General features: G+C 45.7%; 2 protein-coding genes across 5 annotated transcripts; one reads left to right on the top strand and one right to left on the bottom strand.

Moving 5' to 3' along the window:
- The first annotated feature begins 721 nt into the window (after positions 1–721).
- Positions 722–9,369, top strand: Rcd6 (Reduction in Cnn dots 6). 4 transcript variants are annotated; one of them, XM_064690945.1, is made up of 5 exons: positions 722–987; positions 2,298–2,356; positions 5,792–6,270; positions 7,946–8,185; positions 8,250–9,369. In XM_064690945.1, the coding sequence occupies exons 3-5, from the start codon at positions 6,070–6,072 to the stop codon at positions 9,357–9,359; spliced, it is 1,551 nt and encodes a 516-aa protein (XP_064547015.1). In that variant the 5' UTR covers positions 722–987; positions 2,298–2,356; positions 5,792–6,069; the 3' UTR covers positions 9,360–9,369. The 4 variants fall into 4 exon arrangements, with proteins under 4 accessions (XP_064547015.1, XP_064547016.1, XP_064547014.1 ...); XM_064690946.1 differs by having other exon boundaries at positions 2,294–2,356; positions 5,980–6,270; XM_064690944.1 differs by having other exon boundaries at positions 2,294–2,356.
- A 1,330-nt stretch (positions 9,370–10,699) lies between these two features.
- FAM21 (Family with sequence similarity 21) lies at positions 10,700–15,663 on the bottom strand. The gene is made up of 4 exons (XM_064690953.1): positions 15,459–15,663; positions 15,205–15,399; positions 14,874–15,013; positions 10,700–14,816 (listed from the first exon to the last, which is right to left on the bottom strand). The coding sequence occupies exons 1-4, from the start codon at positions 15,558–15,560 to the stop codon at positions 10,796–10,798; spliced, it is 4,458 nt and encodes a 1,485-aa protein (XP_064547023.1). The 5' UTR covers positions 15,561–15,663; the 3' UTR covers positions 10,700–10,795.
- Between the last annotated feature and the right edge of the window lie 48 nt (positions 15,664–15,711).

Below are 15,711 nucleotides of genomic sequence, written 5' to 3'. Positions count from 1 at the left end.
ATACATGCTCGACTAGCACATACCCTAGAACCTACATACATGCTCGACTAGAGCACACCCTAGAACATACATACATGCTCGACAAGAGCACACCCTAGAACATATATACATACATGCTCGGCTAGAGCATACCCTAGAACATTCATGCATGCTCGACTAGAGCTTACCCTAGAACATACATACATGCTCGACTAGAGCATAACCTAGAACCTACATACATGCTCGACTAGAGCTTACCCTAGAACATACATACATGCTCGACTAGAGCACACCCTAGAACATACATACATACATACATGCTCGACTAGAGCATGCCCTAGAACATACATACATGCTCGACTAGAACATACCCTCTCCAATTGTAAATGCTATTAATATACTTTCAAAATCCCAGAACTATTTTTACCTGCTTTTTGCCACTAGATAAAGCTGACTTTTAAATTTGTGTACCCAATTTCAAGCCATGAATGGGTTAAGTTAGACAGGACTTTAAATTTGAAAACTAAGCTAACTCCCAAAACTTAGCGATTTACGGGAAAGCATTTTATTCCAGATTTACACATTTATTTGGCCAAAGTCAATTCGAGTTATAACTATTTTAGCCTCTTGATCTGTTTGGCATCTAAATTTGAAAAAATTATATGTGACATCAACATTGTTAGCTTAACAATATATTTTCTTTCCACATTAACATGCCCCATTTGTACATGTCTAAGGGGTATCTCAAGATGATTTCAATAATCAACAGCTGACGTCGCCGCCGCAGCGACGCCGCTGCCTGAGGCAAAGCTGGAGCCAGAGCCAAACGGGCTAGCGCACAATTCAGTTGTGGGGCAGCCGCTGAGCTCAGCTGACGCGTTGAGTGTTGAAAAAGTGTTCGACGAATCGCGTTCGTTGCCTAAGTCATTTGATTTTCACTTTTAACTGTTTTCGAAGGCGCGCGCGCGCGCGTTCGTTGCGTTTAACCGTTACCGTTACGGTTTTGCTGTAAGTGTGTGCGAGTGTACGTCTGTGTGTGTGTGTACGTCTGTGTGTGTGTGCGTATTTATGCCTAGCTGCATTGGCCACACTACGCATGCGGCTGCTGCTGCTGCTTCTCACGGACTTGACCCACAGCTGTGTCCGCGCTGCGTTGTGACTTGACCGTTGTACAATTAAAGCGCAATTAAATTATTATTTTGCTCAAGTGCATTTTCGCTTTTGCTCAAGTGTCGCGCTCAATATAAAAACGCTTAAAAATACAAATTATAAAAAAGAAGAAGCAACACGTTTTTTACGCACACACACGCATTTTTAATTGGTCCGCAGCGAGTAAAAGTGTTAGAACAAGTGCGCGGGCTTTTTTTTTTTTGCTTTCAAAGCTGCTGGCGCTTTTCCGCTGTCATTTTCTTGGCACAAATATGTCACATATTGAAGTCGGTTTTTTTTTTCTTCTTCATGCATTTGCATGTGACAGCAGCGACAACAACGACAAAAACTACGTCGCGTTGACGACGACGACGACTTCTCCCGCAGCATGACTCAACGCTGAACAATTTTTTGTCTGTGTCGCTTGTCGTTGATGTTTTTATACCCTTGCAGCGGGTATTACAATTTTGTCATAAAATATGTAAAGCCTAGAAGGAGATAGCTAAAGGCATAAATAAACTTGATCTGCTTTGAGAGCTGGGAAGATATAACTAGCTTTGTCTCTTTGTTTCTATATAAAAAAGTCTCTTATTTTTAGTGGAACTTGGCATAGATATGTTTATTGTTGCAGACAGAACATAGATATCGGGCCACTATATCATATATCTATCGTAAAAGTAATTAAGAATTCTGTTCTGGCATGACAAACTTATGGTTTTTTCAGATATCTTGACATTTGCCAAGAATCGGCCAACAATATTGGCTATAACGGGACAGGTAGGGTAAATATAGAAGCCAAATGGACAAAGTGTAAGTTGACCAAACTTATAGCTTATTATAACTATCACCATATAGGAGGAGTCGGTCGAAAAATGAGTTTTTTTTATTGGAATCTTCACCAAGTCCAACATCTACGAATCTTCTCGCATATCTAAAACCCATAACTGACAGCCAAATCTCTGCAAGGGTATTCAAGCTTCGGCGTGCTGAAACTGTCATTCTTTTTTATCTTGTTGTTGTTGTGTGTGTGTGTGTGTGTGCTTTTTGCGTAGTGCTGCCCGCAGCGCTGGGAGTGTATCTTAGGCCTGGCCCCGTGGCGCATGTGAAATCATTTCTTGCTTCAGCGATAATTTCTACAATTCGTATTTCTATCTCTTCCCCTCAGACAGACATACATATATCTTTTTGTGGCTGTTGCGACGGATTAAATGCTGCACTAAAGTGAAAGGTAAGCCCATCCGAAAACGAACCAAATACATTAACAAATCGAACACATAAATGCCAGAAATAAAAATATATTTATAACATTTTGAAACGCATTCACGCACTAACTCGAATTCCATTTGCTTTTGGCTTGGAATCAGGATTTGCATAATAGTTAAACACCCCGCATTGCATTGTTGTTTATTCATGCATTTGCACCAATCATGCCATTTGTTATTGTTATTATTGTTGTTGTTGTTTTTGCTGTTGTTGTTGTTGTTGCTGTGGATGCTATTGAACCCGGCGCAGTCACACGCCAGGCCACGCAACTGCAACCATTTACACTTATATATATAACAATCTCCAGTCCGTCATACATAATAATAAAATTAATATTTAATTTCACAAAACACACGAAAGAGACAGACAGACAGAGAGAGAGAGAGAGAGGGAGAGACAATGCAAATTGTTGTTGTTATATTTTCGTTTCGAAATGTTGGGCGCATTTTTCACAGCAAATTATGTGTGGCATCTACATAATTTTGTAATGCCAAATCCACGCCTTTTACAGTCTTACAGCTGCCAACAGACTACATAAAAGATTTAAGGCGTGGCACTCAAGGGCGCCCTGAATTTTATGCTCATATTAAAGCCGCAAAGGCAAACACAATCTTGCAGGCGTCTTTATGACAAATTGAATGCAATTCAGAGAAAAAAGCTTTCTAATCTTGAAATAATTGACAGGTGAATAATGAAATGTTTGCCAGGTGCATATTTGTATTTCCTATATGGCTGTCATATATGAACAATTAATCAATTGAAGCCCATTAGGCTTACTTAGTACTCCATATACTTATAATATTCTACAAATATAAAAACTATAAATTTGGATTTGTTATATCATGGGGTAAGCAGGCGGGGGCGAGCTTTTATATGGACAGGCTTGTACAGGAAAAAAGTATAAAAAATTATATATATAAGTATAATATTATATAAATTAATATTATATATTAACAATGACAACCAATGAACCAATGCTTTTCAGAAGTGTGTGCCATATTCTATATTGTACAAATCTTCATATTATACTATGTCAGCTAATCGTCTGTTTATGGAGCTGAAATCTATTTCCTGACCTTAGGCAAGTTTTGGAAACCTGCTTTTGCACCTCCAAGAATCCAGGTCGTGATTGATTTGTCACATATTATTTTATTACAGGGTATATTATAGACAGGGTATATATAGAGGCCACACTTTCTGTTTAGTTAGTTAGTTATTTAAGATAATATTATTTAATTTAAGATAAACTGAAAGCTACCAGCTATAAAAATAATAATAATAATAAATAAGTAAATAAAAAAATGGACAAAGTTTAGGTCCCATATTATCTACACTTCAAAACTGGGTCTCTCTCCAAAGTTTTTATACCCTGAACCCATTGAAAATGGGTAAAAAAAAAGTCAAAAAGTCAAAATGTATGGAGACTTGAAATTTTAGCTGTAGGTCCTCGTAGTGCCAGCGCAGATCAAGTTTGTTTTCGATATTCGATAACTTGCCCCGTTTCCAAGTAATCGATAAAAATCATGTTTTTTGAGCAATTTCAGAAAATAATATGAGCTAGAGTCACCAAACTTGACGCGTAGTTTCTAGAATAGTATATATTTATCAAATATCTTTCATTTTTTACCTATCGCCTGTTGGAAGAAAAGGGTTCAGGGTATCCCCTAGTCGGGAGCTCCCGACAAGAACCTCTTACTTGTTTCTTTTAAAGCAAACCACAATTTTATTCAAAAACTATTTTGATGCGGATCTAGCTTCGGCTGGGGGCAAGTCCCCTTTAAGGTTCGATTAATTGTTTTAAATAGAGTGAAATTCGGGGTTCAATTAAAGTAGAAGATTTAAGTAGTTTATTTCGTTAGGTGATCGATTAGAGCAGTTGGAGTGCGGCGTGATAGGCACAGCTGCAGCGCTCGTTCGTTTTCCCATTTAGCTTTTTTTTACTTAACACATTTTTAAGCAATACGCAAAGCGAGATAATAATTTGTGGCGGTTGCTAATAATAGCCGGATGGCTGTTGGCGAGCAACTCGCCAACTAAACCCGTTTCAATGGCTGCCGAAAAATGGAAAAAAAAATTGAAAAACCGGACAAATTACGAGCAGGAGTCGCTGCTGGTCAAACGCTTGCAATTCTGAGCGGGCGCCAAAAGAAAGCGGCACAGGAAAACCGACCGTCCGTCTCAATCCGAATGGGCCAAAGGGGCGGTGACCCGTCCGTCCGCTTTTGGGCGTGCGCATATCCGGCCAATAGCATTATGCTTATGGCAATGGCAAACGCGCCCAGCTGGAGGCGACGCCCACGCAACAAACAGCAAAGCTGAAGATGATTATGCGGCTGGCGCACCTGTTGACGGCATTGACTGAGGCTCCAATTCTGACGACGACGACGACGTCGCAGTTTGTTGACTATTATTGAAAGATTACCAAATGACTGACTAAGCCGTTAACTGACGTTGGCGTTCGCTTACACGATTAACTGTCAGCGTATGTGTGTATGTGTGTGTGTGTGTGTGTGTTTGGTGTGTGGCTGCCTGTCTGAGCATTTAGCGCTTAGCTATAATTGATGAATTTATTTGCGTATTGCACACAACTTCATGACATAAGTAGTCAATTATTTGCGCACAATTTTCGTGTTGTTAGAACAAAAGACTTAGGCAACAAACCAATTAGAAAGAGAGGAACAACATGTCGAAGCTTAAATACACTTGAGGGCAGAAGGAATTGTGATGCTCGTTAAATTGCTGAGATTGGTGAAGAATATATTTCCATGGATTCCATATGGATATACTGTATGTGATGTAGGTGTCGGATTTTGATAGGATTAGGCTAATAATAGAGCTAATAAATGATGAGATCTTAATACATAAACTTTATTTCCGACCGATTAATCCTATGGCAGCTATATGATATAGTGATCAGATCCGACTGTTTCTGGCTTCTAATAAACAAACAGACAGACGCACCTGGCTATAACGACTCGCCTGTCAACCTCTATGCCTTACAGATATCATGACAATATAAAAACAGGGAAAAAGCTTTATTTCCGGCTGATCAAGCCTATGGCAGCTATATGATATGGTGATCAGATCCAGCTGGGATCAGGGACTAGCTAACAGAGAATCAGACAGACCGACGACTCGCCTGTTGCCGCTGTTCCAGAATATATATAATTTATCTCCCTCTCGGCCTTACAGATATCATGACAATATAAAAAAAGTGAAAATCTTTTCTTAATTGGTCAATAGCTTCAGCAGATTGCTGAGTCTCTATGGCGGCGGCACATGCCGTTAGCTGGCCGCGAAACAAGTTCGTTGCCTCAGTCTTTTGTTAAGTTCGCTTCTACACACACACAGACACATAAACATACACACGCATTCACACTCATCTGCATTTCCATTTCAGGGGCAACGCCAGCTTTAACAAACCCAACCAAAACCATGACAAGCCCCAATTAGGCCGCTTAACGCTTTCGCATTCGAACGCCTTGAAATAGCCCATTGAAACATTTTGAAGCATCCGAGAACATAACTAGAACTAGAACTAAAACTAGCCTGTCATCGCCTCGCACCACTGACCCACACAAAAAGCAGCTGTTCAAGCCAAAGCCAAGGCCGACTGCCCACAAAACACAACGAAATCAAGGCTTATTTTCTTTTTTGGCCATCAACAACAACACGATCATGAATTATCAGAAGGCCAGTGAAACGCATTCACCGTCCCCGTTCAAGAAGCCGAAACGGCCGCCGGGCAACGGCAGCGGCAAAGCCAACGGCAACGGGAACGGGAACAGCATACAAAACTTTTGGAACGAACGCATCATGGAGCGCTTCATAAAGGCGAATCTATTCATTATCTGCTGCGTGGCGGCGGGCCTCTTGCTGGTAAGTAAACCGATCGTGATTTACACTCGTATACTCTATATATATTCCTTCTTTATGCCCCTGAATCGACAAATGGGTATAATGTTCTTTGTGCAAGTGTTCCAACGGGCAGAAGGGGGCATCTTCTAACATAAGAGGTATATATATATTAAGCTGATCAGGAGCTGATTTTAACTAGTCCGTCTGTCTGTCTTTTTTGTCAATCTGAGTAAGCATGTCAATCTCAGAATCTCTACAAAAGCGAAAGAATTGAAATTTTAAATATATATTCTCCCATACCCCATATACAGCATGAGTATATCTATGGAGTTCGATATCATATCCGATTTTGATAATATCAATAAAAAACGTTTTCTAGACATTATTTTTCAAGCATAATCCGAAGATTATAAAAGCTAGTTAGAGAAATCTGATTATGTAGGCTTAGGTTTAGATCAGGCATGTTTTACATTTTGAATACCCCCCCCCCCCCCCCCCCACGCAGGTCTTAAGTGTAACGAGAACGAATAACAATCTTCGGCAAGCCAAAGATTTAATACCCTTGAAGATCGAACCTTTTCGCAATGTTTTGCTCGTATTTAAGAAGCTCAGGGAAAATATAATAGTTAATGCCGAGTATGGTTATAGTATTTTGAAAAATAAAAAGTTTTTCATACAAGAACCTGCTTTTCGAACGATCGTTACTACGGCAGCTATATGATATAGTGGTCCGGTGTATACAAGATTTTGCTTACATGTAGGGAGCATAGTAAAACTTAAAAATGCCGAGTTTGGTCCATAGTTTTCTGTAGTTTCCAAGTTTTTCATACAATAACCTACTTTTCGACCGATTGTTCCATTGGCAGCTATATGATATTGTGGTCCGATCCAGCCGGTTTCGCCATATGTACTGCATGCAACAGAAAGGTAAAGTTTCATGACGATAGCTTCTAAACTGAGACTAGTTCGCATAGAAACAGACGGACGAACGGACGGACGGACAGAATATATACACTTTATTAGATCGAAGATGTCTCCTTTATACATTACACATTTCGAGACAAAATTATAATACCCTCTGCAAGGGTATACAAATATATCAGAGCCTTGCGCTTTAGCTTATGCTAAATGTGTGCATGCCATATTTAAGCTTAGCTAATTTCAAGTAGCTTGGACTTAAAGCGACTTAGTAAAGAATGCAAAGGTAGGCAGGCAGTGGGAAGGTGTAAAAGCAGGCATAGAAGGCAGCTTGAATTCCTGTAACAGCAGCTGGCCAGCGCATGCAGAGTATCTGCCAGTTGGGCATACCCGACCAGAGCACTCTTTGTTATTTTTGTAAGCTATTGTGGGTACCGTTATCAGTTGGCAACATATATTTATTTTTTGTGCCATTAAGTGAAAATGAAATGAAATCGTTTTGCGCAAAACGGAAAAAAATTTAAAACTTTTTTGCTGCAACGATTCGTGACAGAAAGACGGACGGACGGGCGGACAGACAGACGGACGGACACAAGACAAGACAGACTCATTAATTGATTGATGGATGAGTGCGGCGCAAATGTGTCTCCATCTCCCAGCTCCGAGCTCCAGTTGCAGCTGCAACTGCGACAGCTTTATTGAGATTTCCGTTTTGCTTTTGATTTATTTGTTTTCGCTTTTTCTTTGCTGCGCACAAATTTTCACCCATTTCGCACAGATTGTCTATCTGGGCGCGTTTTCGTGTGAGGTCTCTTGGCTGCTGGAGGCGCACGGCGAGCTGCCCATCGCCGCCTACGCTCTGTGCTCCCTGTACTTTGTGATGTTCGTGGCGACGACCATATTGATCCACGGCCTGGTGAGCGGCCTTTGCTGGCCGCTGTTCGCCTGGTCGGCGGCAATCGGTCTGCTGTCCATACCGGAGCTGGTGCTGGTGATGCTAATGACCACGCAGCATTGGGTGAGTAGCCAAAATTTGCTCAGCTGCTCAACCTTAGCTAATCCCAGCTCTATTTCATTCGCAGGGCCTGCAGTCGGTGCATGGGCTGACGGAGCTGACGTCCTATTTGATACGCTTGATTATCAACTGTCTGGCGCTCATCTGTGTGATACCCACGGGCATCAAGTGGCGTCGCGAGACGCAGGTGCTCAGCCAGCTGCAGGGCCTGGCCACGCGGCTCTCGCTGCAAACGCCCGCGCCCAGCGTGCCCATGACCAAGGCGGATTCGCGCCGATCCAGCCAGCGGCTCGACGGCTTCGAGAATGCCGGCTACCAGCTGTGCGACGAGACCAAGCTGCACCCGAATAACGGCCAGCTGTTCGGCTCGCAGAACGAGTTCAATGCGAGCATGTTTGCCCCGGCGCTCGCCCAGCAGTTCAGCAACAGTGGAGCACAGCGAAGCAGCGGCGGGAACGGCGGACATCGTGCCCAATCTCTGATGGATTTGCGCTGCACGCTGCCGGGCATGTACAATCCGCGTCATGTGCTGGACACGGAGGACAAAAATGCCAAGTACTTTAACATAACCATTGACGATCTGAAGAACAATCTGCATGACTCGCATCGACCGTCGCCGCCGTCGCTAATTGGCTCCACCAACAACGATCCCATCTACTGCTCCATTGAGCCCAAGCAGCTGACCCCGCCGCCGCCCGCCCAGCTGCGCCACTATCAGCAGGGGCAGCAGCAGGGGCAGCGCGGCAAGGCGCAGCAGTCGCCGCCCACGAAGCTAGCGCGCAACTGCATCTCGCTGGAGAATCTGGATGGCATCAACAAGGTGCAGAACGATCTGGCCGCCTACGGCAATAATCTGCTGCAGAACTATACGCAACAGCAGCAATACTATCTGGCCATGCTGCTCAACAATCCGCTCCAGCAGCAGGCGGCGGCGGCGGCAGTTGCCAACCTCTATCGTCGTCCCTCCGCCTGCAGCGCGACGGGCAGCTGCTCGGTCCTCGCCCAGCCGCTGCAGCGGCGCGGCTCCCACCAGCATCATCAGCAGCAGCAGCATATGCAGTACTACGGCGGCTTCGGCTATGCCAACTATGCCAATCCGTACATCACGGCCAATAGCAAGCTGTCGCTGGGCAACGAGTCCGACGACTATCGCAAGTATCGCGATGTGGCTCTCTAAAGACTCCAGTCATAACTATATATACTTAAACATATATATATATATAAATTAGAGCTCTGCATCGAGTCAATCGCACTTCGGGTACTCGAACAATTATTTCACTCGAGCGAGTCAAGCCTCAAATATGTTCGGCTCGAGCTGTTCGAGTTGCAGACAAATAATTGAATCGGTCGACTCGAACGAATATTCGGTCCAGTTGAACAAATAAGTTCGAGCTCGCTTTAAATTCGACTATTTTGGTAGTTATCGCGATGTGGCTCTCTAAAAACTAAGCTCCAGTCATAACAATATATACATAAAAATATATATTTAAATTTGAGCTCCGCATCGAGTCAACCGAAACGCACTTTGGATACTCGAACAATTATTTCACTCGAGCGAGTCAAGCATCAAACATGTTCGAGTTGCATACTAGAAATCGAGTCGGTCGGATCGAACATGTTGCTGACTCAGGCTGGTCGAACTTGGTTTGATGACACTTTTAATCGAACACTGCTTGGCTCGATACTCGTAAGCTTCATTCATGTTCATATGCACCGATGCAGAGCCCTTATATGTATATATATTTATAGATATAGATACGTATTCATACTCATTAGCTGTAGCCCGCTCGACTACCACACAAATGCAATTCCTCGGAATAACGACCAAAGAGCCACAAACTAACTCAGTTTCCGTTACAGTTCGTAAAGTTAGCCGGATAGTCGCCCTCTACTGGTTAGTTCTAGTTCTAAAGTTCCACTAAATCTGATTAAAAACCAGTTGTAAGCATTCTAGATGTAAGCGAGCCCCATGTTGCAAACGAACTTTACAGCGACAACGAATTAGGACCGTAAAATAATTATTAATTTCAGTAATTACCTTTAAATTGCCGTTACTAAAATTAATGCAACAATTAAAGTCAGACTCTTAGATACATTTAGAAATTAATTACCCTGCCAATACGCCTAATTACTCAAGTAATTGTAACTTGAGTGATCTAATTACTCAAGTAGTTAACTTCTAAGAGTTCTAATTACTCAAGTAATTAACATCTGAGAGTTCTAATTACTCAAGTAATTAACATCTGAGAGCTCTTATTACTCAAGTAATTAACTTCTGAGAGTTCTAATTACTCAAGTAATTATAATTTGCAAATTGAACTGCTTGTACAGTGATCACTCGCGAAATGAAACCTAGTGAATAATTTAAATTTGCAATAAATTCCTAAATGATTTCTTGTAAAACTTAACAAAGTCTCTCGTTCTCTAAATTATGTACCCCTTTAGAATTTCAGTTTGAAGTTTATTGACAGTTGTAACTATCGATCGATCACTGTACTTGAGATTTACGAAAACGGCTCAGTTGTAGAGTTGTGTAATTAACATAAACAAATCGATAAGTGTAAATAAACATACTTGTAGTATTATAACAAAATGTGTTTTAGATAAAGTACCTCATGGGCCCAACAGATCGGCCAGCGGATTATCGGCTCCATCGACTTTACTGGCCTGCAGAGGCGTCGCCATCGTCGTCTTGCTGGCCGCCTTTTTGGGCACAGGCCTGGCCTGGCTGCTTGGAGCAGCTCGCTTAGCACCAGGAGCAGCAGCAGCAGCTCCGCCGCCAAACAGATCGTCGTCATCATCATCATCACTGAACAGACTCTTGGCGGGCTTGGCGGGCAGCTTTGCTTTGCTGGTCAATGCTTTGGGCGGCTTCTGCTCCGGCTCCTCCTCGCTGCTGCTTGCGAACAGGGGAGCTTGGCTAATGGCTGCAGCGGGAGCGGGAGCTGGCTGTGCTTTGCTCACGGACGCAGCTGCGCTGCCAAACAAATCGTCATCATCGTCGCTGTCATCGAAGAGTTTGGATTTAACAGGCTTCGGCTTCGGCTTGGACTTGTCCAAGACAACGGAGGCTGGCGCTGGCGCCTGCACTTTACTGGATTTAGGTTCAACTACCTGTGGCTTCTTAGTTGCAGCCACAGTCTTGAGCTTGCCTGTCTGAAAGAGTGCATCATCGTCGTCGTCTTCATCGCTAACCAAGAAAGCAGATTTTGCTGTGGATTTGAGCTCATCCTTTGGTGGTTTCTGGCTGGGCAAGGCAGTCGGAGCAGCTGCTGCTGCTGACCTGGTTGCTGCGGCAGCAAACATGGCATCCTCATCCGCATCGTTGTTGTCCAAGAAGGATACATAGGATTTGGGTGGACCAGTAGGAGCTCTAGATGTGCCCATATTGGCATACTGTGCTGGTCTTTGTGCTGTGGATGGGCTAAAGAGGAAACCGTTGCTATCATCATCCTCGTCGCTATCCAAAAAGGAAGCCGATTTAGCAAAGGGCTTAAAGTCATCCTCGGGTGGTTGTGTGGACAGCATGGCAACGGGAGTTGTTGCTAGGGGAGCAACGGGAGTTGTTGCTGGGGGAGCAACGGGAGCAATTGCTGGCGGAGCAAATGGAGAAGTTGCTCTCGGAGCGACTGGAGGAACAACTGCGGGCACCTTTTCAGCTTTTCTATCCAGCGTTTTGCCAAAGAGCGCATCATCATCCGGATCGCAGTCCAAAAATAAAGCTGTCTTCGATTTGGCTGCTTGAGATGATTCTTGAGCAGCGGCTGGCTGTGCTCTAAATGCCTTGAACAAGGCATCATCCGCTGCCGCCTCGTTGTCATCACTATCAAAGCTGGGCAGGCCAGCTGATTTGCTGGAGAGCGAAGCAGTTGTGGATGTTGCCGCTGATGGGGACGTAGACGAGGCAGGAGTTGGCTCAGGCGGTGCCTCCAGCAAACTCCTGGCGTAGTTCGCCTGTCGTGCTCGGCGCGTGGACGGCCGGCGATGGGCGGGACCGCGCACTCGCGTCTTGCTGATGCACTGCAAAATGTTGTCCGCCTCGCTGGAGCTGGATATCGCCGCTTGGCGAACTGGAGCAGCACTGCGCGCTGCCTCCTCCAGCTTCTTGGGCGGCTTAGGCAAGGCGCCGGGGCCGGAGCCGGCGCCGGGCAGCAGCGCCTGCACATTGATGTTTATATTGGGCATTTGCAGTTTTTTAACGGGTGAGCTGGGTTTGGGCGCATCCGCCGGCGGCGGCTCCTCAGCAAAGATCGCCGACTTGGCCTGCGGAGCGGCTGAGCCTGCTCGGGCCGTTTCGCTGAAGTCGTCGTAGAAGATCGTGTGTATGCGCTTTGGAGCAGCTGCATCCGGTTGCTTTGCAGCGTTTGCAGATACTGCAGCTATCTCCTTTTCCTCCTGCTCATCCTCATCCTCATCGTCCTCTGGCGGCTCGTCGCTGAACAGACGCATGCCACCATAGTCATTGTTGGCCTGCTCCACGGTCGCTGCAGCTGCGGGCGGCAAATCGGGCAGCGAGGGCTCAAAGAAATCCTGTTCGCTGTCGAACATTTTGGTGGCACTCAGGCTGCTCAGGCTGCTGGTGCCCAAGGATTGAAAGAACTCGCTATCGTCGGGCGGCTCATCCGAGAAGAGGCTCGAATAGTTTTGCATTATCTGCTGAGCAGCTGCCAAATCCGCCGGCGCTTGAGAGTGCGTTAACTTTTTGGTTTGCCCAGCCACCAGGCTGATGATGGGATCCTGCTGCAGCTGCTGCTGGTCAGCCGGCGGCGGCTGCTCCTCCTCCGCCTCCTCCTCCTCCTCAGCTATTGTATTTGCGGAGCTGTCTTTGATGTTCTTTAATAAATCACCCAGCAGAGCAGGCTTCACTTGTTGCTGCTCTTCATTATTGCTCGATAGCTCCGCTTCATCCTTGTTCTTAGGCTCGTCCTGGTCCTCTTCTGCTTTGTTCGTTGGCTCTGGCAGCAGTTCCCCAGTTGTTGTAATCTCTTTTGAATCTCTTGTCGTATGGGATGAGGAACTTATGACAACTTCCTCGTCGCTGAAATCATCGCTGAATAGATCCACTTTGGAAATGGGCAGCTGTGCTTTCAAGTTTGCCGGCGCCTCATCAGGCGAGTCTTGGCTTGCCTGCGGAATCTGCCGCTCGAGCTTTTTGGCTTGTTGTCCAAAGAGTTCTGCCTGCTCAGGCAGCTGCTGCTCCACGTCTGCTGGCGTTGCCTCCTCCACAAGCCTCTTGGTTTCGCTCAGCTGCTCCTTTTCGGCGCCAGCATATGGACTTGGCTTCTTTGCTTTGGGCGTGCCAAACAGATCATCATCACCCAGATCATCAAAGAGACTACGAGGTGCAGCTGGCGGTTCCCTAGCTGGTGGCTGGACAAGTGAAACCTTGGTTTGCTGTTGCGGTTGTTTTTCAGCAGCCTTTCTTGAGCTCGTGCCAAATATATCATTCACATTCTCCACATCTTCACCGTCATCATCAAAAAGCGAGGTTGCGCTTACTATATTGCTGGCCAATTTAGTTGGCTGCACTGTTGGCGTTTTCTTGGCAAAGATGTCATCAATGTCCAGATCATCATCATCATCAAATAATGTGGTCTTGGGCGTTTGTTGTTGTGGCTTTGGTTTGGCTGTAAAGGAACTGAGGAAATCATCGACATCATCATCCAAATTGTCATCAAAGAGCGATGTTGGCAGCTTCTTGGCAGGATTTGCCGTGCTGGTCGCTGGCCTCAAACTGGGACTCGGCGGTGGGCTGTCCTCGAAGAGATTTAGGCTACGCTGTGGTGTCTCAATTGGTTTGCGTGCGGGAGCAACAGGCTTAACTTCCTGAGGCGCCGGCGATTCTTTGGGCGAATTCTTAGCTTTGGTCACAGTTGCGGGCGGCGTTGGGCCGTTGGCCGACTTGGACTGCACCTTGTCCACAATTTCGGACATAAAGGAATTGAACTCATCGTCGTTGAACAGATTAACAGGCTTTCGCTTGATTTGACTGGCAGCACTTGGCGTGGGCCTCACTGCGCTGGGCACATCAATGGGCGTGGCAGCGGCAGCAACTGGGATCGCTTCATCGAATAGCTTAGGCGGCGATTGCCTGCCAGCCTGGATGACCACCTTGCTGGCGCTGCTGCTGCTCGAACTGAGGCCCGTCGCCGCAGCGTTCGCATGCGAAATGGCTGGCGATGAGTTGAGCGAGGAAGCTGAGCTGGAAGGTGGATCATCGCTGGGCGGTGAAGCACGTAGCGCTGCAAACATGTCGCTCTCATGTGGATTTCTATGCATGCTTATGATAGGACGCGGCCGAGCTAGTGGCAGAACAGGCTGAGGCACAGACTGGGACACAGGCTGAGGCGGAGGTTGAGCCACAGGAGTTGCCTGGTTTTGTGCGGGCATTTCCCTTGGCAGCGATGCCAGCGATGAGGAGTCCGAGTGCTGTGCTTGATGCACGGGCGTGGCCTTTGGCGCAGCTGTTTCTAGCTCATCAGACGAGCTCGAGGAGAACTGCTCGGGCTGTTCATCTTCGCTGTTCTCCGTGCTGTCGTAGAGTCCGGCGTGTTTGTGCTCCTGCCACTCCTTGGAGCCTATAACATAGGGCAGTGGTATGCTGTCGTAGGGATTCTTATCGCGATAGACGGTGCTGCAATAAACAAGAGGTCTTAAGATTGAAGCTGTATGCTACAATTGGAGTACTTACGTGGCATTTACAGTGCCGTCCTCTTCATCCGAGTCGGTCAATTCAATGGTCACCGCCTCGAAGTTCTTTCTGAACATTTGTAGATTGTTCTGTAGAAACTCAGCGGCCAGCTCCTGGGAACTCTTCAATGGCAACTCGGGCTGTAATTGGGGGGTTGTTTAAATACAACTACAATTCCAATGCAATTTACAGTGCTGCCAATCCATTTTCAGACTAAGCCCGGCTATTTTCGGAGCCCATCAGCCGGAAATAGTGAAATTTTCCACTGATTTGGCCATTTAGCTAGTTTATTGAAGCGGCAGTTGGCAGCACTGTTTATGTACCTCAGCACCTTCTTTTGCTGCTCCTCGGGCAGGACAAAGTCATCATCGTCCACCTCCTCCACCCTGTACTCCACGAACTGCTGGCCAAACTGCAGCGAACGCAAACTGTTCGTCGCATTGTCCAGCGCAATATCCACGCGTCTTACTTTCGTTTCGAATTCTCTAAAATTACGACTAGTTTGTTCGCCCCGCTCGTGAAGATTCTGAAAAACTTTGTGATTACAAAAAATTGGCAACTTTTTTCACGCAAATTCACGCCCACCTGAGAGATACGTTTCATTAGCTCCAGCAGCGCACAATCGCCAGCGAAATTCCAATCCGACGCCTGCCCGACAATGGCAGCTACATCCGCGCTAATATCCATATTAAATATATTAAAAATGCCTTACTTTTGCATAAATACTTTGTATATAAACAAACAAAAAATAAAATTGCCGCAGTAGCGGCTGTGTTCGCTTTCCATCAAGCACAATGGGACTAGGTTTGATATGACCCACACACGTTACGACTGACAA

The sequence above is a fragment of the Drosophila montana genome, unplaced genomic scaffold (assembly GCF_035044405.1).
Source record: "Drosophila montana isolate Dmon_TW-CO22-7 unplaced genomic scaffold, ASM3504440v1 contig_3319_1, whole genome shotgun sequence".
Classification (NCBI taxonomy): domain Eukaryota; kingdom Metazoa; phylum Arthropoda; class Insecta; order Diptera; family Drosophilidae; genus Drosophila; species Drosophila montana.
The sequence above is the reverse complement of the archived record's forward strand: the minus strand, read 5'-3'. Positions and strand labels throughout refer to the sequence as shown.

Bases quoted from the DNA above. Each gene is read 5' to 3' on its own strand.
- Rcd6 (XM_064690945.1), top strand. From the start codon at position 6,070: ATGAATTATCAGAAGGCCAGTGAAACGCATTCACCGTCCCCGTTCAAG. The intron at 6,271-7,945 runs GTAAGTAAACCG...CATTTCGCACAG, and splicing joins TGGCGGCGGGCCTCTTGCTG to ATTGTCTATCTGGGCGCGTT. The intron at 8,186-8,249 runs GTGAGTAGCCAA...TTTCATTCGCAG, and splicing joins TAATGACCACGCAGCATTGG to GGCCTGCAGTCGGTGCATGG.
- FAM21 (XM_064690953.1), bottom strand. From the start codon at position 15,560: ATGGATATTAGCGCGGATGTAGCTGCCATTGTCGGGCAGGCGTCGGAT. The intron at 15,014-15,204 runs GTGCTGAGGTAC...CCCCAATTACAG, and splicing joins CCGAGGAGCAGCAAAAGAAG to CCCGAGTTGCCATTGAAGAG. The intron at 14,817-14,873 runs GTAAGTACTCCA...TGTTTATTGCAG, and splicing joins GACGGCACTGTAAATGCCAC to CACCGTCTATCGCGATAAGA.